The following is a 25523-nucleotide window of genomic DNA, read 5'->3' on the forward strand; positions in this document are numbered from 1 at the left end:
AATACAAGTAGTACTCCGGACGGCGTAGCCCGCGCGAAAAAAAGATTGCGATGCGACAAAATGCCGCAAAGATAGCGAAACTGTCATTCACATCGATTCAACGCCTTCGAGACCACAAACCAGAACAATATTTTTTTAAATCGGTCGTTTTTTTTTAAATTGGGCGTTTTTATAACCAGAATAATTATAAAATGATACTTTGTATTAATCGACGTCTTTGTCTTTAAAACCTTGTGCTTCACTCGAAACATTATCAATATTAACCATAAAAAAAATACTCATTCAGTAAAAACCATTCAAGCGAAGAGGTTGTGTTTCGATTGTACTGGCTCGTGAGTTAACGGCTGATACCGAGACAATTCTAAGCTTCAGGTAGTTAAACTGCCCATAGCAAACGTAATATTCGGGGCGTTTCCCGACTGGAAAGCTAGCAACGAAGGCCATCCCGTTCATACGCACAGAGGTGTAGAAACACAGAGGTGCGAGAGCATAGAAGTGACGAGTCACAGAGGTGCCATCGCATAAAGGTGCGAAGACGAAGGGGTGCAAAGGCACAAAGGTGCTAAAGCAACCCAGTGCTGATCTACCAGGTACCAGAATTTGTACGCTGCGTAGGATCAAAAGAGACGGCATATATCGCGAGGTGCTACACTGCAAGCATCGCATTTGATCGCCACCAAGAGCAAAAGCACTGTACCTGGGGTCAGGTACAGCAAGTGCAGTGGTGTTCACAACGACGGCAGAGCAACTGAGATAGCAGTAAACGACAGAAGACTGCCAATTGGAAACAGCAGAAGACTGCCAATTGGAAATCGTTGGAAGAGCTTCACGTCGTTCTTCACGATAAAGGAACAGAGACATCAGCTACAAGGTAGATTTAATTTAATTTATTTTTTATTTCTTATATCTGAAATTTTACTAAACATAAGTTTTTATTTTGGTATTATTAATTTACAAAAAAATTTAATGTAATGGATGATCTTATGGAAGATCATCCGAATCCGATTCCGGATACTAGTAAGAGTTTAAATACTCCGAGGGCTAAACATTATCCACAGGGTACCACTGGGCCATGGATAGTCTATCTTCGAAAAAAAGAAAAGATTTTAAATTTGATGCAAATTACCAAGGATTTGACATCACATTTCTCTGAAGTTAAAGAAATATGTAAAGTTAATAGAGATAAAATTCGAGTTGTTGTCAATGACTTGAAACAGGCGAACGAAATTGTAACCTGTAAATTATTTTCTGTTGAATATCGAGTTTACATTCCATCGAAGGAGGTGGAAATTGACGGTGTCGTGACTGAAGCAAGTCTGACGGCCGATGATTTACTTAAAAATGGAGTTGGTCGTTTTAAAAACTCCATGCTTGAGGGAGTTAAGATACTCGAGTGCAAGCAATTGTACTCAGCATCTATTGTCGATGGAAAAAAGTCGTATCGTCCCTCAGATTCGTTTCGTGTAACATTTGCCGGATCTGCGTTGCCTAGCCATGTCTATATCGATAAAATTCGTCTTCCTGTTCGGCTTTTCGTACCGCATGTTATGAATTGCACGAACTGTAAAAAATTCGGGCATACAGCTACTTACTGTAGTAATAAGTCCAAATGTATCAAATGTCAAGGGCCTCATAAGGATAATCTTTGCGATAAAAATGTTGAAAAATGTGTTTATTGTGGGGAGAGACCTCATGATGATCTTTCAGTATGCGCTGCATTTAAGTTGCGTAAAGACAAAATGAAGCTTTCTTTAAAAGCACGGTCTAAGCGCACATATGCAGAAATGCTTAAAACGGTCATACATGTCTCCCCCTTGGAAACCGAAAACGGTTTTTCAAATCTTATGGAGCCAGAGGAATCTGACTCCGACGGAAATAGTGAAGATACCTCGTTTGTCACTCCTCAAGGGTCTGTTAAGAGGAGATTAACAAACCACAAAATACCTAAAAAGACACCTAAAATTACATCTTCAAAAAAAGATCCCCGTGTTAAAGCTAAAAAGCCAAATTTAAAACCAAAAACTGTGCCTCCTGGTTTGTCAAATTCACAAACCAATCCAGAAACTAGCTCAAGGAAAGACAATAATCCAGTGGGCTCCGTTTCACATTCACCAACAGGATTACTTAAGTTTTCGGAAATTGTAGAATGGATTTTCGCAGCATTCAATATTTCTGAACCTCTAAAGACTATCATAACGGCATTCCTTCCAATAGCTAGAACTTTTTTGAAACAGTTATCAGCTCAATGGCCAGTTCTTTCAGGTTTTGTATCATTTGATGGATAATTTATCAACCGCCGCAAATGATTCAATCACTGTCCTGCAGTGGAATTGTCGAAGCATCATGCCAAAACTTGATTCATTTAAAGTTTTGTTGCATAGTCAAAAATGTGATGTATTTACTTTGTGCGAAACATGGCTTACATCAAACATAGCCTTAAGTTTTAATGACTTTAACATTATACGTCTCGATAGAGACTCTCCGTATGGTGGAGTGCTTTTAGGAATTAAGAAATGTTATTCCTTTTATAGATTAAATATTCCTTCGACTTCTAGTATAGAAGTTGTTGCTTGTCAAATAAACATTAAAGGAAAGGACATTTGCATTGCTTCAGTATATATTCCTCCAAGAGCTCAAGTTGGACAACGACAGCTTAATGAAATTGTCGAAGCCCTTCCTGCTCCACGTTTGATTTTAGGAGATTTCAATTCGCACGGAATGATGTGGGGTTCCGTTTACAATGATAGCAGATCATCCTTAATATATAATATTTGCGACAATTTTAGCATGACGGTACTAAATATGGGTAGCATGACACGGATCCCAAGACCTCCTGCACGTCCAAGTGCATTAGATTTATCTCTTTGCTCGACTTCAATTCGACTAGATTGCACCTGGAAAGTATTTCCTGATTTACACGGTAGCGATCATTTACCAATCATCATCTCAATTAGCAGTAACAAAGGCATTGCTAATTCAGTTAATATTCCATATGATTTGACAAAAAATATTGACTGGATTAAATACCAAAGTAATATTTCAAGTGCCTTAACTTCAATGGAAGAGCTCCCCCCACTTGAAGAATATGACTTCCTCGTTTGTTCGATTCTGGAGGCCGCAGAACAAGCCCAAACCAAACGATTTCTTGGTCCATCGTCTAACAGAAGGCCTCCAAACCCTTGGTGGGACAAAGAGTGCTCAGATGCTAAGCACGCGAAACAAAATGCTTTCAAGACGTTTTTAAAACGAGGAGGAGGAACTCCTCAGAATTTTGAAAAATTCTTGACTTTAGAAACCAAGTACAAGAGCATACTTCGGGCCAAGAAATGTAGCTATTGGAGACATTTTGTCGAAGGTTTGTCAAGAGAAACCTCAATGAGCACTCTTTGGAATACGGCCAGACGAATGAGGAATCGTAACGTAGGAAATGAGAGTGAGGAATACTCGAACCGATGGATATTTGATTTTGCGAGGAAAGTTTGTCCAGATTCTGTTCCTACGCATAGCATTATTAGGGAATCTTTTTCAAATAATGGTTCCATTGATAGCCCCTTTTCTATGATGGAATTTTCCATAGCACTCATGTCTTGTAACAATAACGCTCCTGGGTTGGACAGAATTAAATTCAACTTGGTGAAGAATCTGCCCGACCTCGCAAAAAGACGTTTGTTGGAATTGTTCAACAAGCTTCTTGAGCAAAATATTGTTCCACCTGACTGGAGGCAAGTGAAAGTTATCGCCATTCAAAAGCCGGGGAAACCAGCTTCCAATCACAACTCATATAGACCCATCGCGATATTGTCCTGCATCAGAAAATTGTTCGAAAAAATTATTCTACGACGTCTCGACACTTGGGTCGAGACGAACGGTTTGTTGTCAGATACTCAGTTTGGCTTCCGTAGAAATAAAGGGACGAATGATTGCCTTGCATTACTTTCGTCTGACATCCAAATTGCCTTCGCTCAAAAGCAACAAATGGCATCTGTATTTTTAGACATTAAAGGAGCATTTGATTCAGTTTCCATTGATGTTCTTTCAGACAAGCTTCACCAACATGGACTCCCAGCGGTTATAAATAATTATTTGCACAACCTTTTGTCAGAGAAACGCATGCATTTTTCACATGGCGATTTGGTAACATTCAGAATTAGCTACATGGGTCTACCGCAAGGCTCTTGCCTCAGTCCGCTCCTCTATAATTTTTACGTAAATGACATTGACAGCTGTCTAGTATCCCCATGTACACTAAGACAATTGGCAGATGATGGCGTAGTTTCAGTTACTGGACCCAAAGCTATTGATCTGCATAAACCATTGCAAGATACCTTAGATAACTTGTCCGATTGGGCTGTTCATCTTGGTATCGAATTCTCTGCGGAGAAAACAGAGTTAGTCGTCTTTTCAAGAAAGCATGATCCCGCGCAGCTTCAGCTCCATATGATGGGAAGAATGATCCAACAGGTTTTGACTTTCAAATACCTCGGGGTGTGGTTTGATTCCAAATGCACGTGGGGAGGACACATTAGGTTTCTGATAACAAAATGCCAACAAAGAGTAAATTTTCTTCGAACAATAACCGGATCTTGGTGGGGTGCTCATCCGGAAGATCTAATAAAATTGTATCAGACAACGATACTTTCAGTGATGGAATATGGATGCGTTTGCTTTCGTTCCGCTGCAAACTCTCATATTATCAAATTAGAGCGAATTCAATATCGTTGTTTGCGAATTGCTTTAGGCTGCATGCATTCGACACATACAATGAGTCTTGAAGTTCTGGCGGGAGTTCTTCCATTGAAGGATCGTTTTTGGGAGCTTTCGTCGCGACTGCTAATAAGATGCGAGGTACTGAATCCCCTAGTTATTAATAACTTCGAAAGGCTAGTTGAGCTTCAATCTCAAACAAGATTCATGACTGTATATTTTAACCATATGTCACAGGAAATCAACCCTTCAAGATATATTCCTATCCGTGTCAGCCTCCTAAATGTCCCTGACTCAACTTTATTTTTCGACACATCCATGCAGCGCGAAGTGCGTGGAATTCCGGAACACCTACGCTCGTTGGAAATCCCAAAAATATTTACAAGTAAGTTCAGGCATATCGACTCTGAGAAAATGTTTTACACGGACGGATCGCGAATTGAAGAAGCGACAGGGTTTGGTATGTTCAACAATAATGTTTCGGTCTCCTTTAGGCTTCAAGAACCTGCATCTGTTTATATAGCAGAGTTAGCAGCAGTTCATTATAGTTTGAGTATAATCGTCACATTATCTCCAAACCATTATTTTCTTTTCACAGATAGTCTGAGTGCAATTGAAGCCATTCGCTCAAAGGCTGCTGGCAAAAATGAACCTTTTTTCTTGGGCAAAATAAAACAGTGCCTGAACGTCATATTGAATAATAATTATCAAATCACAATAGTTTGGGTTCCGGCTCATTGCTCCATTCCAGGCAATGAAAGAGCCGATATTTTAGCCAAACGTGGTGCTATTGAGGGTGAAATTTATGAGAGACCAATTGCTTTCAATGAATTCTATAGCGCGTCTCGCCAAAGAACACTTGCCAGCTGGCAAGCTTCTTGGGATAAAGATGATCTGGGTCGGTGGATGCACTCAATTATTCCTAAAATATCGACAAAGGCATGGTTCAGGGGACTGGATGTGAGTAGAGATTTCATTCGTGTGATGTCCAGACTCATGTCCAATCACTACACGTTAGATGCACATCTCCTTCGAATTGGACTTTCCGAGACTAATCATTGTGCTTGTGGCGAAGGTTACCGCGATATTGACCATGTTGTTTGGACATGCGTGGAGTATCGTGATGTCAGATCTCAACTAATAAATTCCTTGCGTACCCAAGGTAGACTATCCAATGTCCCAGTTCGCGACATTCTTGCTTGTCGTGACGTTCCTTACATGAAACTTCTTTATTATTTCATTAAGTCCATTGGAGTTCCAATTTAAATTTTATTTTATGTTAGATTGTTTTCTCTTCCATGAGCTCAACCAATAGCCAGCTATCTTATATTAAATAAAAGTGATGAACTGATACAAACAAACCTGAAATAGTTATAAGATCATGTACAAAATAAATGTATTTCATTTAATGTAATTTATAATAGCAACTCGCTTGATAAAAACAGTGTTTAGATTAACTAATGAATACCAACATACTAATAGGATATTCGAAATGTATTAGGTTTAAAGTACTATGTATTGTAGATGCCACGGCGAAGAAAAACTTATGTATATTGCCTATGAAATAAACGTATTTATGAAAAAAAAAAACCATAAAAATAAGTTACTAATTCTAAAACTTCAGTCGTCTTTGACAGATACATAATTGTTGATGCGTTTAATGAACAAACAAATAATTCTTGTCGTTAGAGAATATTACCGTCTGTAATTGCCTTCAATCCATCAGACGATTAATTTCTCTGTTAGTACTAAAGTGCTGTAAATTTCAGTACAACATACAGAACAGAGGTTAAAACAACTGTCCAACTCCTGGGCAGAGATGCCAGGTAAAATTTTCACGTCTGCATACTACACTGAAAATCATTTCTACCTATTTTTTTAAGGAAAAATTACTCATTGTAGAGCTCTTCTATAAGCTACCCAAAGTTAGGTTGTTATCTACTCAAACTTTGAGTTAATCGATAAAAATGGGTAGCGTGCTTTGTTATGGCATAACACTTGTACTAAACTTACATTCACCTAAATTTTGAGGTCATCACTCGTTACCCAAAATTGAGAAGATGCACTTTAGTTGATTTTGGGTAGGTTTTGACCCAAAATTAGTTAGCGACTGGTAAGAGTGTAGAAATCATCCAATGCAAGTGTTAAATTTTATAAGTATGACGTTTCAAAAACCTTACAAATGAAATCGGCAAATTTACATGCAAATCTGCAACCTGGCACCTGTGATTCTGACGCTCATTATTTCGCTATCCGCGGCGATTCCGTCGCATTCTATGCCTCGCTGAAAACCACAATAACAACAGGAAAAAGAGAAAAGCATTCGCCTACTACGAGTATTCTACACAAACTGTGAAAGACCTTATTTTCTTGATTCAAAACTATGTTTTGAACAAATATAAACCTACCTTTCTTTTTGTTTCGATATAGCCTTTAGCTGAAAAAACTACAACCTGTTGCAATATAAGTTGGAAGATACAACGAACTTCGTTTTTTTTACAAATAGAGTGCAACATTCGATACTCACTTCACTGTTCCACGTAAAAGCATTATTACGCACAATCGCATCAAATGCGCACAAATTCTGAATAAACACACTTCCCACAAAGAGTTTGCGGCATTTTTACATATCGGTTTAGAAATTCAAATATGAATATATCGTAACACATGCGAAACAATTTAAAACAATTTGCAAACTGTTTCAGCAACACTATCCTTTTTACCATTTTAATGGATTGTTTTGCTTTAATACTTCTCATGAATTTTTGGCTAATAAACTTGTTATTGAAGCTAATTTCATTTTTGTTTTCTTAGTGCTGTCTTTCTGCAGTGATGGTGACAGATAGATATAGTAGAATATTCTGATCTTAATCACAAAATTTGTTGCCAATGAGAGTTTCGTGTTGGATTGAAATTTTGCTTATTTTTTTCCAGAATGTTCGCCAACTAAACACATTATCTAAAAACAAGAGTTTTTTTTAGCAAATTAAATTCAGATTTTCAACTAATTTAATAGTTATTTTGGAAATTTTGTTTTTAAAATCAATTAATTCACAAACAGTAATACGAATTAGGCGCATGGCTAATTTCGGTCGTTCCGTGCTGTCATGCCATTTTATTCGCAGACATTCTAAAGGTCCATTTCTAGCACAAAACTTTTGGTAGATTTTGAGAAGTGGTCTGAGATAGCTCCCTTACTTCGATTCGTGTAGAACTAAAAATATCTTCTAAATTTGTAGGTCATATTATGGCCATGCAAACTTATTTTGGCTGTACAGGTTTCGGTATCAGGTTGTGGAAACTCACTTCGATTTCTCAGAGATAACTTAAGGTTTGGGAACAGATAATAGTTCGAGGAGGTCAAATCAGGTGAACAAGGTGGATGGGGAATAAACCGTTGATTTTAACGATGGTAGCGATGCTCGTGTGATTCATGTAAGGGTCCTCTTTCACAACGATTTCGTTCTTTAATCGCTTCATTAATGCGCGCTTATACTTCCATTGAGGTAGTCCTCCAAAAGTATACTATGACAATCCCAGAATACCGGCATAAAGATGTGTTGTTTATTCGAAAGTAGGACACATGCTTAATGTGTTGTTTACTCGAAAGTAGGATAACAAGTGAATAAAGTGTGTAAATGGTTGTTTGCCCGACCTTTTACAGCGTAACTTTACGACGTTTAAACAATAAAAACAGGTCATTTGAAGGTATATGATTTCCCTATACGGACCACAACATTCGACGGAACTGTTGTACCAATTGAAGAAGGTGACAATATTCAACTAGTTTGACGGAAGTGTCATGACAAATGAAATGAAGTAATTTCAAATGTATGACCAAACTGAACAATACTTCACTAATTTTCCGCAGAACCCGTAGGATTGGTATCCTGTTGCATATCCGGAAGCCAGACCTCACAACGGCCATGAATTACAATGATTTATGATCGTAAAACAACGGCCAGCTATATCCGGGGACCGCCTTTACGATGTGTAAGCCGGTACAGTTTACCGACAAAGGAAAACAAAGGAAGTAAAATGCTACATAAAAAAAGTTACATTTCGAAACATTCAAACACACGAGATCAGTTGACATTTATGTTCGCTTGTGTGTCGACTGCTGACTGTTGCTTGTTGAGAGAGAGATTCACCAAATGCTGGACGTGGTCATCAGAATGCAATTATATGCAAATCCAGCGTACGTACGCCCGTCACCTGCGTAAGGTGTGACTGTCAGGCGGTACGTGGCAGCACTTTTTTTTACCGGCTATACAGGATTATGCAAATGAAACACGACAGATTTCAATTAGCTCTTCATGGCGCGATCTAGATTTGATTTTTGATTTATTATTATTCACTTATGTGGTATCCGTTTTCAAATGATATCATGGCTGCTGCTTCTTTTGATTATTCTGGATCTTTCCGAAGGAAATTTTTTCAATAAGGATAGGGATAGAACAATGACAAGTCGAAAGTTGGAAATTCATTCGGTTTAAAGTACATATGACAGAAATAAATTTGGATATGTAGATGAGAGATCGATATGCGATAGGATTCTGATTTCAGTTTGTTGTTTTTTCTTTCTCTCTGTCTCTCTTTCTCACTATCTCTTGGTGCATTGGTTCTGGTTTAGCTTCCACAGTAAACTTTCGATTGACTATCCCACGCATACGTCAAGGGCATAGTGGAAGACTTTGACACATTTCAATTCGTGCGCGGATAGTATTTTTCTTCGCAGATTTCCTCGCGGACAGATTCTATAAATTCTATCAATTTATATTAGGATCAAGCGGTAAATTCCACTCTTATAGTTAGTTTTTGTTCAAAACAGTAGCAGATGATCGGAGAATTATATCTCGTTTAGTATTCAGTCACTCGATCGCTAAAAAAAATCAAAACAAGTAGCTTTATTAGATTCATTTTCTGGCATTGAAGCTGACGTTAATTGGAGTTTACTAAAACCATGTTGGCTATGGTCGTATCTATTTAGACTGTATCAATCTGTCCGCGATGTTTTAAACCGTTTAGTTTCGAATTTTTATTCAAATATTAGGAACAGACATTTTACATTGCTCGCAAAAAAAGAGGTGGGATTGTAGTGCTCTTGTTTGCTTACATTAATTATTGACATTATCCTATATTTCACTTGTTCGTCATACTGATACAAGTTCCTTGATCAATCATGTCACATATTTGGTCAACAATATTAGTTTTGTAATATTTTAGTTGTTATTGGGTTTTAGCAAAAACTCGACAGCAGTTATTGTTGTCCGATAAAAGTCAGTAAAAACATTAAAACGTGCCTGATTTATCTGTTTTGACATAACGTTTGATTTTTTGGTTTACGCCGTTTTGTTGTTTGGACTCCTTACTTACCATTTAAATATTAGCTTATTGGTTTTATACAATTGGTACAACTAAAATACTACCAAAAACACATTCTTCAACTACCTTTCAAAAGAACTTTTGTCACAATTGGCGAACATAATTCTACAGGTTACCATGGTATTGTTTCTCGTAAAATGCTCTTCCGCTAGAGATTCAAAGCCTACTATCATTAGCAGTAAATACGCGTTCTGGCATCACTCCACTAGTAGCCGCATGCTTTCGTTGTGTTTTATTATGCCGCTTGGTGTAAAACCGTTTGATTTGATCCCATTTCATGACAAGATGTGCACTGGTGTGCGTTTGTGTGTGTGTGTATGTTCGTGTGTACAGAATACACCAATTATGTATAACAACAACAATAGTAATATTGCTCCAACGCATCCTAAATTACAAACAAATCACTACAACTACCGGAACTGCGACGCTTGACACGCAGGTTCCGTTTAAATTTTAAAAACGAATTCAGCAACAGCTTGGTACGGTTAGCGAACTTGTTTGAGCCGGAGGATGAGCCTCCGGCGCCCGCAGACTTTTCGTCGATATAGTTAAACCGCTTGACTCCCGGCTGTGGAGAGCGACGAATATCCGGTTGTTGTTGTTGCTGCTGTTGCATGTCTGTATCGTGCTGCTGCTGATCACGAGACAGTCGTTTCAAAGTCCTACCACTGCCGAACGCACCGCTAACCGTCTGTGTCGAAATGCTTGGAAGATCAAAACGCTTTCGCCTCAACAGGTTTGTTTCGTTGTCCGTCGACCGTTCGTCGTCACTTTCAACATCGTCCTCGCACCGATAGTCGTGGTTTTTCTTCCGCAGTCGTTTGTCGTCCACATTGTAGTCGTCATCTTCCTCGGAACCGAATTTTCCGATGCTACTGCGACGTACGATTCGACGTATCCGACTAGCGGCATCTTTGCCGCTTAGTTCCCGCATTGACATCGCCGTTTTGCGACCCCTGATCGCAGTTTTCGGTTGTGGAACAACTGACCCTGCTATGCTGTTCCGTTGCTTATCGGTTAATCGATTGATACGCTGGGGATTCAGCTTAACCTGAGCGACAATTCCTACCAGCAGTTCGTCAACATTGTAATCCATCCCGCTGGACGTTTCAATGAACTTGGCACCGATTTCCTTCGCCAAGCGACGCGCTACTTGGCAGGGCACCTCACGCTGCCTCTCTAGATCAGTTTTGTTGCCGACCAAAATCACACCACGAGTCAGCAGCATTTCGGAATCTTTCAAAAAGTTTAGGATTTTCTCGGCTTTTTTGAATGATCCTCGATCTACCACCGAATAAACCACCACGAAAATGTCGATTTGGTACGTGGAACAGAAGGCTTCCTCCTAGTGAATGGAAAACAAAAATCATCATGCATCTCTGATTGATTTGATCAACGGTTTTCGAACTTACCGACATCTCACACGCTGGGTGGTCTATGATTTCCAGATCCGTCTCTTGACCGTCCAACAGCACGGACACTGTCTTCTGCCCGTAGTCGTCATCTGAAACAGAAATACCGATACATACAATACTGTCATCGATGATCCGAGAAATTGCACTAACCCAAGCTCAAATCGTACGCACAGATGTATTCCGAAGTCGTAAACTGGTAGGTGAGGGCTGTTTTACCGACACCGGATGCACCGAGCATTGCCACCTTGTACGCATTGTCTTTCTCCTTGACAGCGGACAAATTGTCCCCGCTTCCGTCGGCCGATTCCATGTGGGTGTCGTGTTTCTGCGATGCACCACTCTCTTTTCGATCCTTACCGCCGGAACTGGCCGAAGTGACCGAATTGATTGATCGCGAACGGCGACTTCTGTTGGGTTTAGGAAAGCAAGATATGTATATATTTAATTGTTCTATACCACTTTCGGAAACTTGCTCTTATTACCTCATCGAATCACCCAGATTGCAGATTCCGTGAGACGTGATACTGAAACTTCGTAGCCGATAGTATTCCATGTCCACATCGGCACAGTGGATGGCCGAACGTCGGGTATCCGCCAACCGAGGCTGAAATTAAAGCAAGCCATAATTGTAGTCACCGGTCAATCATTTATTCAGCAAATTTCAGAGCTATGATTTTCTCGAAATCATTAAGATTATTTGAGAACCAGTTATGGATGAACTTTTATACATTTTAACTACACTTCACCCTGTTGTTCCGGAACCGGAAGTCGCATCCGAGCAAAAGTCAAAAGCAGTCTATAAGATCATAAAACCTTTCGTTTTAGTCTTAATTTGTGAAACTCAGCCGCCCCTGAAGAAAATGAAGAGAGTTCCGGTTTAGAGTTTAGAGCTTAGACCACTATTTTCGGGACTTCCGGGACCTGGAACTGTGAGCCAGCGTAGGCGAAATCGGTTTGTTTGACTAGCAACTAACACAACCCTCAAATTGAAACAATTTTGAGTCAAATTTAGAAGAATTTTTCCTTCTTTGCATTGTCGCTCAGGATGACAGGTTGCAATTTCATACACACTTAACCCTATAAATCCGGAACCGGAAGATGGATCCGGACAAAATTCTATATTTAATTTTGGGAACATAGTACCGTTTCACCAACATTTCCGAACTAAGTATTACAATTTCTTGATTTTAAAAATCAATCCACAGGTCGTTTTTATTTCAGCCATGTAATATGGAAAGATAATAGGATTGCTGAAAACCCGATTTTTGGATCGGAGCTGCACAAGATATTCTTTGCCCTGATACCCACCATCCTTTAAATTCGTACCCCTTCTGTCCGAATACCAAGCCCTAATTCAAGGTGTCAAGCGACTCGTGCTGATGAATGAATGGTTTGAGAGGTAAAAATTTCGAACCACTAACGGTGCTTGATGAGCACCTGGCGCCCCCATCAATACGAGGCTGTTGTCCAAGTCTAATCCTACCCGGTCGGGGGAAGCCGAGCGGGAGGGTACGGTATAAGCCCCCTACTCGTGGGAACTGAAATGGAAACAACTAAACAGAAAACGAAAAATAACAAGGAAGGAAAGAAGGTAAACCCCTTCGCGAGAAAGAGTTTGAGGAACCCGCTAAACCGGGTGCGAAAGAGGAAGAAACTGAAGCGACAGCTCGTCGAATCGGTAAACCAATCAAAGACCCTGAAGTCGGGGTCTGGTGAAATTCTATCGAGTATGACGGTGGTCATAGAACAGCTCGACGCGATCATCACTTTCACTAGTGAAAAGAGTAACATCAGCAAGAACCTCAAGCTTAACTTCCTGAAACTACGGAAAGCCGCTCCCAAACGGAGCCCTTCTCTTCCCAAAGTAACCCGAGTCAGGCGACGGTCTACTACGCACTCCGCCTTATAATGGAGCGGAACAAAGTGGGCAAGAACTCACCAAGGCACAAAGGCGCGACCAAAAAGTGTAAGGGCTTGGTCGCTGACGGTAGGGAGAAGGATTGTGGCAGAGGCTTCAATCCAAAACGTGATGCTTGGTCCCCGAACCCTGGTAAGGAGAAAACCGAAGAAACGAATCCCGATTAGCCTGACAAGGAGCAATTCGATATGAAGTGGCTCTGGCTCAAGGTAACCGGGAAGAAAGCGAAGAAAGTCCCCATAGAGCGCGAGAGAAGGATTAGAGACAAAGGGGAAGCTGGTCAAGATCGACAAGGAGAAGTACACCGACGTCCTTAAGGCTATGCGGAGCGAGTCAAAGCTAGCTAATCTTGAGAAGGAGCATACCAACCACCGTTTGTGGATATGTGCTTCAGGTGCTTCGAATCTGGCCACAAGTCTTGGGACTGCAAACTCCCAAACCGGAGCAACCTCTGTAAGCGTTGCGGTGACGAAGGCCACAATGCGCTTAAGTGCAACAAAATACCACGGTGTATGATCTGCGCGAGCCAGAAGAAGAAGGCTCAAAACCACGCTATGGGTGGCCAAGTCTGCCTCTACGGCGGAGGTAGTAAGACGGCCTCAGCGCAGCTAAATCTCAACCACTGTGCGGCTGCGCAGTAATTGATGCGTCAGTCGGTTGTAGACTGGAACACGGAAGTTGTTTTCCTCTCGGACCCCTATCGCATTCCCATCATCAACGGAAACTGAGTTGCGGACGGATCCAGGATAGAGGCCATCTGGACCTCGGGTAAGCATCCAATACAGGAAGTTGTGACAACTCAAACCGAGGAAATAGCCATAGCGAAGATAAACAGCGTATATTATTGCAGCTGCTACGCCAATAGGCCAGTTCACCCAACTGATCGACAGGCTGACCGTAGACCTGGTGGGTAAAAAACCGAGGTCGTGATAGCAGAAGATTTCAACGCATGGACAATCCCACTTATACGCGTCTGCCAGCCATTTTTCCGGAGTTCTGCCAGAATTCCGGCAAAAGTCTGGCAACAATGCAACAACCGTTTCCGGCAGAGAATATCGCCTAGCGGTTATTATCGGTTCTGTTTCTATCAGATTCTTGCATACAATATTGGCAGAACCGTTTTGAATCGGTTCTACATTTTTAGCGTCTTGGTTTTATTTTTTCAACAAAAAGTACATATAAAGGACAATCAGTTATTGCCCTTCATATATACTAATTATATAAAATGTTAATGTCATTGCTTTCTCACTACCAAAAATACCATTACTCCAATCTCATTTACCTCGTCTCAAGATTCGTTTTTTTGTATGGACATGCGGGATTTGCGAATATCAAGTGAAGTCGAATAAAAAGAAGGAAGAAGGAAATAAACAAGACACGTGCGGCGAGGTAATGACGTAATTTCGCCTAGTCAATGTTGACAGCTGCCGGAATGCAGCCAGCCTTCTGACGGTTGCCAGAATTCCTCACAAGCGGGACGGCGTGGGGCCAGGATGCCACATATACCGATTAATCTGTACTTTACAGATTTTTCAGATAAATTTATGACCAAGATTCTGTATTTTCAGATTACGGATTTTTGGCCAGAAATATAGATTTTACTGATTTTTTTATATCTGTATACGGTAAACACAACAAATGGTGCCATCTGCTAATGAAGATTTTTCTATGTTCACTTTTTCATGCAATTAGTGTAACGTAGTTCTCTATGCTTTCAAAAATTTCTTCTGATAAAATGTTAAGATGATGGCCTCGGTCATAGGAAAGTAAAATAGAAAGATTGCCCATTGCATTATATTCCATTAAACGAATGTAAAAACAAACCGAAAAAGTTTTCATTTTCAGCTGGAATTTTGAATAAGTTTCATCGAATCATAATTTCCGGATGCTCAAAAGCAAAAATAACTTCCAAAGTTTTTTATCTACAACATAACAAAATTCAGACGAAGAAAGGTTTTGGCGCCGACACGACCTGCCACTCGTCTATCGAAACTGTATCACAAATTTAAGTACTCCTCAGTAACTGGTAATGTCAGAACGAAATCACCTGAAAAATTATTAAAACTGGCAACACAAGTTGATGAATTATTGATTTTGAATAACAATTAACGAAACCTTGGTTACCGCTTATTGAAGACTTGAGGAATGTAAACAAAACTAACTGCCTCGAGTGGAAAATCTTTATTTCGCGGCAAGTTGCAAGTTCTGCAGCATCATTAGACGTCAGGGCAGTGGATCGATTAATTCAGCTGGGGCTCGAACATATGAAAAATTTCTTGTAAGACCAGCGCAATCTGAGTTTGTTCCAAATCGTTCAACCCTCGTTGCTGATCAGCGTACATGTTGTAAAACAATACGCTGTCTTATACTATGTTCACACCTGCAGAAAATAACATGTTTTAACGATAGTAATATAAAGTTAAAACCGCACTGTTCACACTAAGATTATGTTATACTCATGACATATTACTTGGTATTGAGTTTGTTTATAAACAAACTGCAAAAATGCCTACGTCGCATGTAGGAAAGAAAAAGTATTCTGACAACATCCGAAAATTAAGAAATAAGTCAGGTACTTCTCCTAGCTATGAAGGATATTATCGTTTCACGCTTATTGTCAACGTTTCGAATATTTTTGTACTTCAAATGAACAAAAAAGTAATCTTTTAATTTAAAAACAAATGTGGTTGTACCAGTCTACGTTGCCAGGTCGTTTTTCCAAAAATCTGTATTCGGCGCAAAAATCTATCTGTACCATATCGGTATCAGAGTCTCTTCTACATAAGTAGTAGAAAATGTCACCAAGAGGTGAGCAAAACAAAAAGGTCCCACGACAATCCTTTCTCATGTCTATTCAAGCTAAAAACCAAAATCGGTACTTATCTGTATGATTCGTGAGTTATCGGTATTTTGGGAGTACATATCTGTATTGCGGTATAGACGGCAAAAATCTGTATAAATACCGAGAAATCGGTATACCTGGCAACGTTGGTACCAGTTTCCAGTTTTGTTTTATTATGATTACATGGCTACTTTGATGGAAAACTATGCTGTTGTTGAACAGCTTGTCAATTGACATAGTCGAAAAGTGAAGGAAAATGCTAGCAGGGTTGTGCTTTACTGACATTTATATCATGTTATTTCGGGAAAACATGTTTTAATGTGACGTTTCTGAATATGAAATAACGCAAAAGTATAACATGTTATTTCGCTTAAAACATGAAATCAGAGTTAAAACTTGTTTTAACTCATAGTGTGAACATAGTATTATTTTAGACATTCGTGAAAACTCCTCTACTTCTACTCTGTTATTTGGAGACCTTCGCAAAACATGTGTAAAATTTGATGAACATGAAATACACTTGAAAAGTGCGGGAATCAAGCTTCTTAGGATTTGATCAAAATTACAGGTTCTTAAGTGCACATTGTAAACCACCCAGAAAAACAAGTTTCCTTCAAATAATTTGATAATTTATTCTCAAGCTGAAAATTGTCAAATGTCATTTCGGATACATTCTAACAATAAATCGTTATAGTTATGTTTCGCTATAGTGATGTTTCGGAAACTCGATTGGATATTCCTGAAAAGAATGACCAGCATCATGCATGAGTTTGATAACTCACTGGATAGCAATGATGATGATAAAAGAAGACGCATGTCTGTCATGTCAGATTTGGATATTGGGCACCCAGTGCCAGTCCCAGTTCGGTTGGTGCAAATTCAAAAAGTTAAACTTGTAGATTGTAAGAGTTTCTGAATCAGTCACCAGTTACGTTGAACGTCCCCAGAGGGACGAGTCCCCGGACGATGGCTCGCGGCATCTTGTACAGCTACGTACATTCTCGATTTCTTTAGAATAATTTTTAGCTTTTATTAATTTAGCACTAATGGCACACAATTTAAAATAATATAACTGTTTCGAAACTTTCTCAAATGGTTTGTTTATTCATTATGGCAACAAGTTTGTAGCAACTCAAACAGTGTTGCTCAAGAAAATTATGTTTTACATTATCAAGGGGTCGCTATATTTTTGGTAACTGGCGGTAAATCGCTCACGAACACTTTTTATTCAGATTTTCCTTCGGAGTGCCTGGTCGTGTCGTCGGTTTTGGCGAAACTAACTGTAAAATATGTCAAACGTGTCGATTTTTATCAGTGTAGAAGAAGATACATGATTTGACTTTTTAGGCTGTGAACCATTTCGCGGTTAATTTTTACTTTCGGATAAAATCTGACACTCGAGCGGTTAATTTGATGTTGTCAAAAAAACCTCTGCTCGAGAGCATGGTTGTTTTTGACAGATCGATGCCCTTTCAGCAGGCGGTTCTATTTTGTTGGTCGTTGAGCGCTTATTGAACGACATACTGCACGAAATATTCGTTCAGTTTGCTGTTGTTTTTTTCTCTTGCAAAGATAGTGTGAAATCTAGGTGTTACCTTCATATAGAAATCGGCAAACGAAGGTCCCGTGTTGGCCTCCCGTTGAACGATTGATTGGACGTTCATTGAACCAATGATCCAACGTATTGAACCAATGATCCAACGTATGGGACCAATGATGGACCACCGTTGAACGTTTTTTTCTAAGAGGGTGGTTATTTTCCGACACTGAAATAAATCTTGCAATAAAAATTCTAATATTAATTCTTTAGTTGAAATTATTTCCAGTGGAAAATAAACCCAAACAACCCTCTCAGCAGACCGTTCAATTTTGTTGCTTTTTGAGCGCTTGTTGAACGATATATTGCACGAAATATTCGTTCAATTTGCTGGAACGGTTTGTTGTTGTTTTTTCTCTTGCAAAAATAGTGTGAAAATTAAGTGTTACCTTTCCATAGAAAGAAAATTTGTTGTTATTCTACGTGAAGTAGAAGTATTGTGCAGGTATGTATTGTTAGTTTAAACAAATAAGTGGAAAAAAACTTCAGAAATTCTGCAGTAAAACTAGTCCAACGGGGCTCCAACTCCTCATGTTAAAAATGGCTCAACAATGGACCTCTGTCTGCCGGGTTTGTTGAACGAAAAAAATGGCATTCGGTTCAACGGTCTGTTTCAAAATCGGCAAACGAAGGTCCCGTGTTTGCCTCCCGTTGAACGATTGATTGGACTTTCATTGGACCAATGATCCAACGTATTGGACCAATGAAGGACCACCGTTGAACGTTTTTTTCTAAGTGGGAACTTTCCGTCCGTCAAATTTTGAAATGGGCCGCAGTTTTAGTTAAATTTAACTACTCGACACAAAACAACCGCTCAAGTGTCAGATTTCAAAAATTATCCGCGAAATGGTTCACAGCCTTAATAAAAAGTCTCGTCTGACCAATTTCGGATCGTAAAACCCTCTGTCATCACATCATCACGTGCAATTTATGATTAAACATGCCCACGCGATTAATTAATTAAACGCAACGAAGATTGCATGTCCATCAGCAGTAGAAATGGGATGATGGAATGACACCCATTGTAACACAGTAAAAATATTAACACGAAATGAACTCTCACTCAGAATGGGATACATTTTTGAACTAATCACACAATTCCGTACCGTAGCCCCATTCCGCTGAATATTTATTTCAAGGAATGATTAGAAAAGTTCTCCGTACGGGAGTATCATTCAACTGAAGCGCCGTCATAGCGGTCGTCATGATCCCAGTCCGGTTCGTAGGTAGCATATGCAAGCTGATAAAATACATACATATTCGTTCGGTCCAAAACTTTTGCAAACACTCAACCGAGACCTCCCGGAAACATCCATGCTTCAAAAGCAGAAGTACAATTGAGCTGAGTGTTTCCCCGAAAGTAATGGGATTGCTTTTTGTGTGTTTTATGTTGATAGAACTGGGCAGTCAGCAGCGAACATAGTTTTCTCCAACAAGAAAGATCACGGCAAAGAAGGATCACACCGCGCGGGGAGATAGAGTTTAATTGTGACTTAATTAGGACAATGTTGCTGCCATAACGGGAAACAGAAAGAGGTCATAAAACTGTCCAACTTCGACGGCAACGGCGGAAATGTAATTCTGGCGCTCGATATCTGGTTCACTCAGAATAGTCAATCTAGGAATGCAATTCCATTACAGTGCTGCTGATGGAATGACGCTAAGCAATTGAAGATGATATTTGAAACTGTAAGAAGCTCAATGTACACTGCACTCGTTGCTTGTGAGATCCATCCCATGTAAATGCACCTTCAAAGCTGACACACTTTGCTTTAATCAAAGACATCATATTAACAAGATATCCAGCTCTCACATTTCCCGAACAAATAATTGGCAACATCCTTTTTTGCGAGCATGTCGCCCTCAGGTGAGTCCGCATCGAATCTCATACATAGAAGTAGGGGAGAGAAATGTCAAATTCGTACGCGCCAAAATAGCAGGGCTGCACATCCATACAATTGACATGACATGTTGAATGAGACGCCGTGCGATGGCGTTGCTGAACTGAAGATTGAGATCGCTCCAAGCTGACAGGGTCTGCTTTAATCTTGCACTGATCAGTGCAGCCAGCGCATCCTTTCGCATGTCATGTTATGCTCATCATAATCATAATCATTGTCACGTCGAGTGATTGAACGAAGGTGGATTGTTGGCTGCGCTACCCTTCCGCACAAAATACGAGCAGATTTTCATAATACAATCAGTTAGCCGTCCAAACGTCAGCGGTTTGAGTGACAGACCGGGAAGGATTAATTAACTTTGGGAAGTCTGTAAATGCTACCATGGCCACCTGTTGTGTCGTGGCCGCCGGTGGAATGTTGATACTTGCTGCTTCAGCTTCTGGAGCAATTTCTATCGAGGAAGGTTGGGATCAATAGACATAGAGTTAAAGTTGTCTATATCTAATGTTACTTATAATTTGTTTTCTTACAATCTTTTTCATTTCTTCTTGTTTATGGACTACTCTGATTCTGAGGGTGAGAGTTTCTTCAGTCTCCACACATTCCATACCGGACGAACTAGGCTACGTCACAAAGAGGAGGAAACTGAGATCATCATTGAAATGATAGCATGTAACCCACACGACAAACTCCTTTGTGGTAATCAATTCGAAACGATAGGCCTGAGTACCTTCTGTTGCAAATGCACTAGACAGTTTGACACTTGGGCAGGACTTTTGTGTCATTACAGTAATCGAATAATATGACCACTAGCAGCAGTGGTGCTAGATATATTACGGAATGAGACATTGTTCGGACCTTGTATCGGTTTTCCTTTAAAAATTTTTTTTCACAAACATTGTTTTTCAGTCTTCAAAAATTTTCTCCCTCATTAAATATCGTACGAAAATAACACGTGCGTTGATTGTTAAAATCTGTAGGGCGACTTTCAGACGATTTTGTGTGAAAAGTCAGTTTTACCTTACTAAATCGGGAGAGGATAGTTGTCATCACTGGGAGTACGATGCAGTGCCTTAGTGTTGCTCTCAAAATCGTCTAATTTCAATCTGTATCAAACAACTTATAGTAAATTAAGCTAAGACAAGACCTGACAACTTGGGGGGCTGCTTTTGTTCCAAAATGGACCAGTTTCTGATTGGCTGATTTTGATGTTGCTACTCTCACATTGTGAAAAGAAAAAACTTTTGCAGGGTACGCGAGCAATGATGCCAAATATAAAGAAAATCAGAAATCAAGTTTATTAAAATGTATAGTTTTAGCTCACCAATGAAAATGAAAATTTTCTGAAAATGTTTAACTTTTTTCAATCTCATTTGTAATAAATGTATATAGTGGTAGCACTGTGTAATTAAAATCAGCATCAAGCCGTTTTTCCCTCTAGTGAATTAAAGTGTAAGCAGAAAAGATTTGTTAAATTAGTGTAAACCCGAAATTGTGTTTAGTTTTACGAGAAGAATGAACTGTTGTGTTCCAAACTGTGGTCGCACTAAGCATTTCTATCCAAACTTGACCTTATCCGATTTCCAAAAGATCCGGTAATACGTCAACAATGGATTCGATTTTGCGTTCAACATGAGATATTTCGTGTTTTGTCATCAAAGCTCAATTAATTGTTTTTAAGCATTAATATATAATAAAAAAATGCATTCACTAAAATATTTTTTCATGTTCATTTAAAAAAAAAACCGAGTCTAAAAATTTAAATTTAATATTTTTTTTCTTACAATAAAGTTATTAAAAATCTGTAAATATGGCTACACTGTAGCCGATACATTGGTATTTATTCCACAGGGCGAAAATGACGAGAAGGATCCCAATTAGAAAAAAACGTTCAACGGTGGTCCTTCATTGGTCCAATATGTTGGATCATTGGTCCAATGAAAGTCCAATCAATCGTTCAACGGGAGGCCAACACGGGACCTTCGTTTGCCGATTTTGAAACAGACCGTTGGACCGAATGCCATTTTTTTCGTTCAACAAACCCGGCAGACAGAGGTCCATTGTTGAGCCATTTTTAACATGAGGAGTTGGAGCCCCGTTGGACTAGTTTTACTGCTGAATTTCTGAAGTTTCTTCCATTTATTTGTTTAAACTAACAATACATACCTGCACAATACTTCTACTTCACGTAGAATAACAACAAATTTTCTTTCTATGGTAAGGTAACACTTAATTTTCATTCTATTTTTGCAAGAGAAAAAACAACAACAAACCGTTCCAACAAATTGAACGAATATTTCGTGCAATATATCGTTCAACAAGGGCTCAAAAATCAACAAAATTGAACGGCCTGCTGAGAGGGATGATTCGGAAGGAAGAATAATGTACGATTCAGACGATCCGGCTTCTTCCGTCACCGTCACCGGAACGTCAGCCTCCGTCAAAATTAGTCAAATGAGTTTTCCCTTTGCGCATTCACACGATCCAGCAGAGATCCTGAACGTCAACGTCCGTCAACGGCAAGCTCCGTCAACATTTCTCCGAAAGAATATTTGACGGACTGTGATTATCGCACACATGCACGATTTATATGACTACGGTATTGAGCTGACGTTTGTTATGTATGTATTCGGTGTCAAGATCCCACTCTTAAACAAAATATACCACATATAAGTAATTGAACTTATCAGTAGATTTGCAAAGTACGTTACGTTGGTGAGCGGAATTGATTGTTTTGTTTTTTCCTTTTTCTAGTTAATTTTGAAAGTTATTTATTCGATTAAAAGGTAGGAAAACAACAGATCGATTGGCTTCAAAAGCTCCCAGATTTTGTATTATTGGAATAAAATTGTGCAAAACTAAGTTCTTCAAATTCTGCGCGTAAGAAAATGACATGACGGACACGAATAGGAAACCGGATCGTGTGAATCAGAATGACGGTGACGAACGTTGACGTTCCGGTGACGGTGACGGAAGGAGCCGGACCGTCTGAATCGTACGTAAGAAGCCAGTTGTCAGGTCTTGTCTTAGGTCGCAAGTGTGTGCTGTTTTTAGTGAAAAGTGTAACCGACTGGCGTTACAGCAAATAGCTGTGCCATAAACGGATGTGACAGCTGTCACATCAAAGTAGAAGAAGAAGAAGAAGAAAAAGAAGAAGAAGTGAAGTGAAAAGTGTTAAAGGTGTTCTTTATTGAATAATGCTGATTCGCGAAACTAAAAAATGTTAAAGCGACGGATACTGGGAATTTACCGCCCAAAGTTAAACTATGTCAACCGGTCGAAGCGCCATCTTCATATCATTATCGGTCTTATAAGATTTATGTTATCAGATTTAAATGAAATCGACCGTCCCACGACAAAAGGGCCTAACTGCAAATGACAGTTTCTCTTTGTTTAATTTTTCTTTTACGATTTACCGAACAGATTTTATATTTAACGCTTTACTTTTCGCAAAACTTTCTAGGTAAACCTACAAGCTTTCGATTTATATTGGGAACTTTAGAGAATTTGCAATAATGGCTTCGTAATAATCAAAAGAGAAAGTAAACAAAGAGAGGCTCTCATTTGCAGTTAGGCCCTTTTGTCGTGGGACTAACGAAATGTGTGAAAATTTACCCGCATAGCGTTTTGGCTACCTGGACAGCCATGGCCACCAGACGGCTACCAAAATTGATTCAGGTTGTCAAATCCAATTTGACAAAGCAAAGTCACCTGTATCTAAGTTAGCCGAGCGTTTTCATCTTCTCACCTTCGCTGAAAATGTCAAAGATTTCAATGAGGAAATATCCTGGTGGATACGGTTGTATCGTTTGAGTTGTATATCTGGCAGTGGTGAGGCAGTCGGTCACCAATATCTGCCAGCCATATTTTTCCAGCTGGCAGCTTTTAGTCAGCCATCTGGCAGCCATGCGTATGCGGGTACACAGCAATGGAAATAGGGGAAGCAGGATACAGGTAGGATCGTTCCTTAGAGATACACTAACGTCTTTCTTATGCGATTTGTATGCGGTTTTTTACGCGGCTTTTTGACGCCATTTTATTTGCCATTGAAACGTTAAGGTTGGTCATTTCCAGATTTTTTTTTTCACGTGCAGTTCTGAAGAGCAGGGATGCCAGGTCATTTTTACAAAAATCTTTGATCAAGCCAAAAACATGTCTGTGAAAATCTGTGCCAGTTGCCCGTACCATAATAGTAGATCAAAATCAATTTGGTGAACAAAAAAAAAAGGTCTCACTACCAACACGCTCTGTACCTTTTTCCTCAACCAATCTGTACTCTGTACTGAACCGACTTGACGTTGCATATTGGGCGTTGAAATTCCATGTCAAATTATAAAGTCATCAATTTCAAACTAGATAAATATATGGAATTGCAATTCAATTGTGGATAAAAAAAGCTATGAAACTTCGTCGTTGAATTGACTGACAATCTATTGGAATAACATCTTTTATCATCATTTTGTTGTAAGAAATTCATTTTATTACTGAATACAGATTATTACAGATATTTTATACAAAGAATACAGATTTTCTATGAAAATATCTGGCATCTCTGAATACAAATGACGATATTCAGCACTTCCACAAAAAAATAAGAAGAAATAATGTTGGTAATGATGGAAAATCCGGAATTCCATCATTACTCGTGTCATTACTGAACTCGCAGACCTTACACGATCATTAAAAGTGTCATTACTCTTTAGTAATGACACTTTTAATGATCGTGTAAGGGCCGCTATTGGGATCAAGACTTTCATTAAAGGGTAACAACTTATAGAATAAAACATGGAACTCGCTTCAGATGAAATTTTCGACTCGTATCTGATTGGTGAATTTTTTTCCATGTCATAATTGCTAAATGAAAGAGATTGCGCATGGAGCAATATCAATTCCAGATACGGCCCAACGCATATCGAGCCCAATCGAAACCGCCATTGGCCATGGGGAAAAAATTAATCTGTCAACCACTGTCCCATTGCCTTCTCCCTCCTGCTAAACCAAACCACACAATAAAAGTCTAATGGGACTCACCTTCCGGTTTTCCACCGGCATGCTGGACGTTCGCATTCGCTGCTGCTTGGCATCATCCGGTCCCGGGACACCGGGCAGTGCCGGGGTTCGGCTGCCATCCCGACCGCCACACACGATTGCCGTGGTACTGATGCTCACCGTTCGATGCGCTGCGGCCGCTGGGTGGTGCTGATTGTTGAAATTGACGTCGTTCTCTCCATTCTGAAAGCGACTGTCCGATCTAGCGGAGCCCAATGTTGGCGGTGCTTCTCCACTGCCGTATCCACCACCACCGCCGCCGCCGCCACCATATTTCAGCCGATAGGCCGACGGTGACGAAGACAAATTACCACTTCCCGGGGCAGTCGTCGTCGTCGTATCTTTAGTAATTGTGCCAAGGTTGAAATTTAGCTGCTGTTTGCTATTGTTGTTATTGTTATTGTTGCTATTGATACTGCCCCCAGTTCCGTCGGCCATCATTCCGACGCATTCATCGATCGCCGATGACTTGTGCGTCGTTTGGGTATTGTTGATTACTGCAGAGGCGCCTACTGCGCTGTTGCTAACACCACTTATGCTTTCCACCAGCGTCGACAGGGTCGAAGTCGACGACGCCAGATTGGCCCCGGTGATGCTGGCAGTCAGTGCGGAAAATTTTTCCCGCGATTCGAATCTGAAACAAAAAAAAAAACAACAACCAAGTAGTGAGTTCAAGAAGCAAATTAGTGATCTGTTTTGGAATAGGGAAGCA

The 25523-nt window shown here is 39.8% G+C and overlaps 1 protein-coding gene across 2 annotated transcripts in view; it reads right to left on the reverse strand.

Moving 5' to 3' along the window:
* Positions 1-9004: 9004 nt before the first annotated feature.
* Positions 9005-25523, reverse strand: part of LOC131425877 (probable serine/threonine-protein kinase yakA) — a 218795-nt gene continuing 202276 nt past the window's right edge. For both annotated transcript variants that reach the window (XM_058588131.1, XM_058588132.1), the window contains 5 exons: positions 24794-25445; positions 11987-12108; positions 11655-11911; positions 11502-11593; positions 9005-11434 (listed from right to left, as the gene is read on the reverse strand). In XM_058588131.1, coding sequence (XP_058444114.1) covers positions 10475-11434; positions 11502-11593; positions 11655-11911; positions 11987-12108; positions 24794-25445 — 2083 coding nt within the window. In that variant the 3' untranslated portion in view covers positions 9005-10474. The remainder of the gene's footprint in view (positions 11435-11501; positions 11594-11654; positions 11912-11986; positions 12109-24793; positions 25446-25523) is intronic.

The sequence above is a fragment of the Malaya genurostris genome, chromosome 1, assembly GCF_030247185.1.
Source record: "Malaya genurostris strain Urasoe2022 chromosome 1, Malgen_1.1, whole genome shotgun sequence".
NCBI classification, from domain to species: domain Eukaryota; kingdom Metazoa; phylum Arthropoda; class Insecta; order Diptera; family Culicidae; genus Malaya; species Malaya genurostris.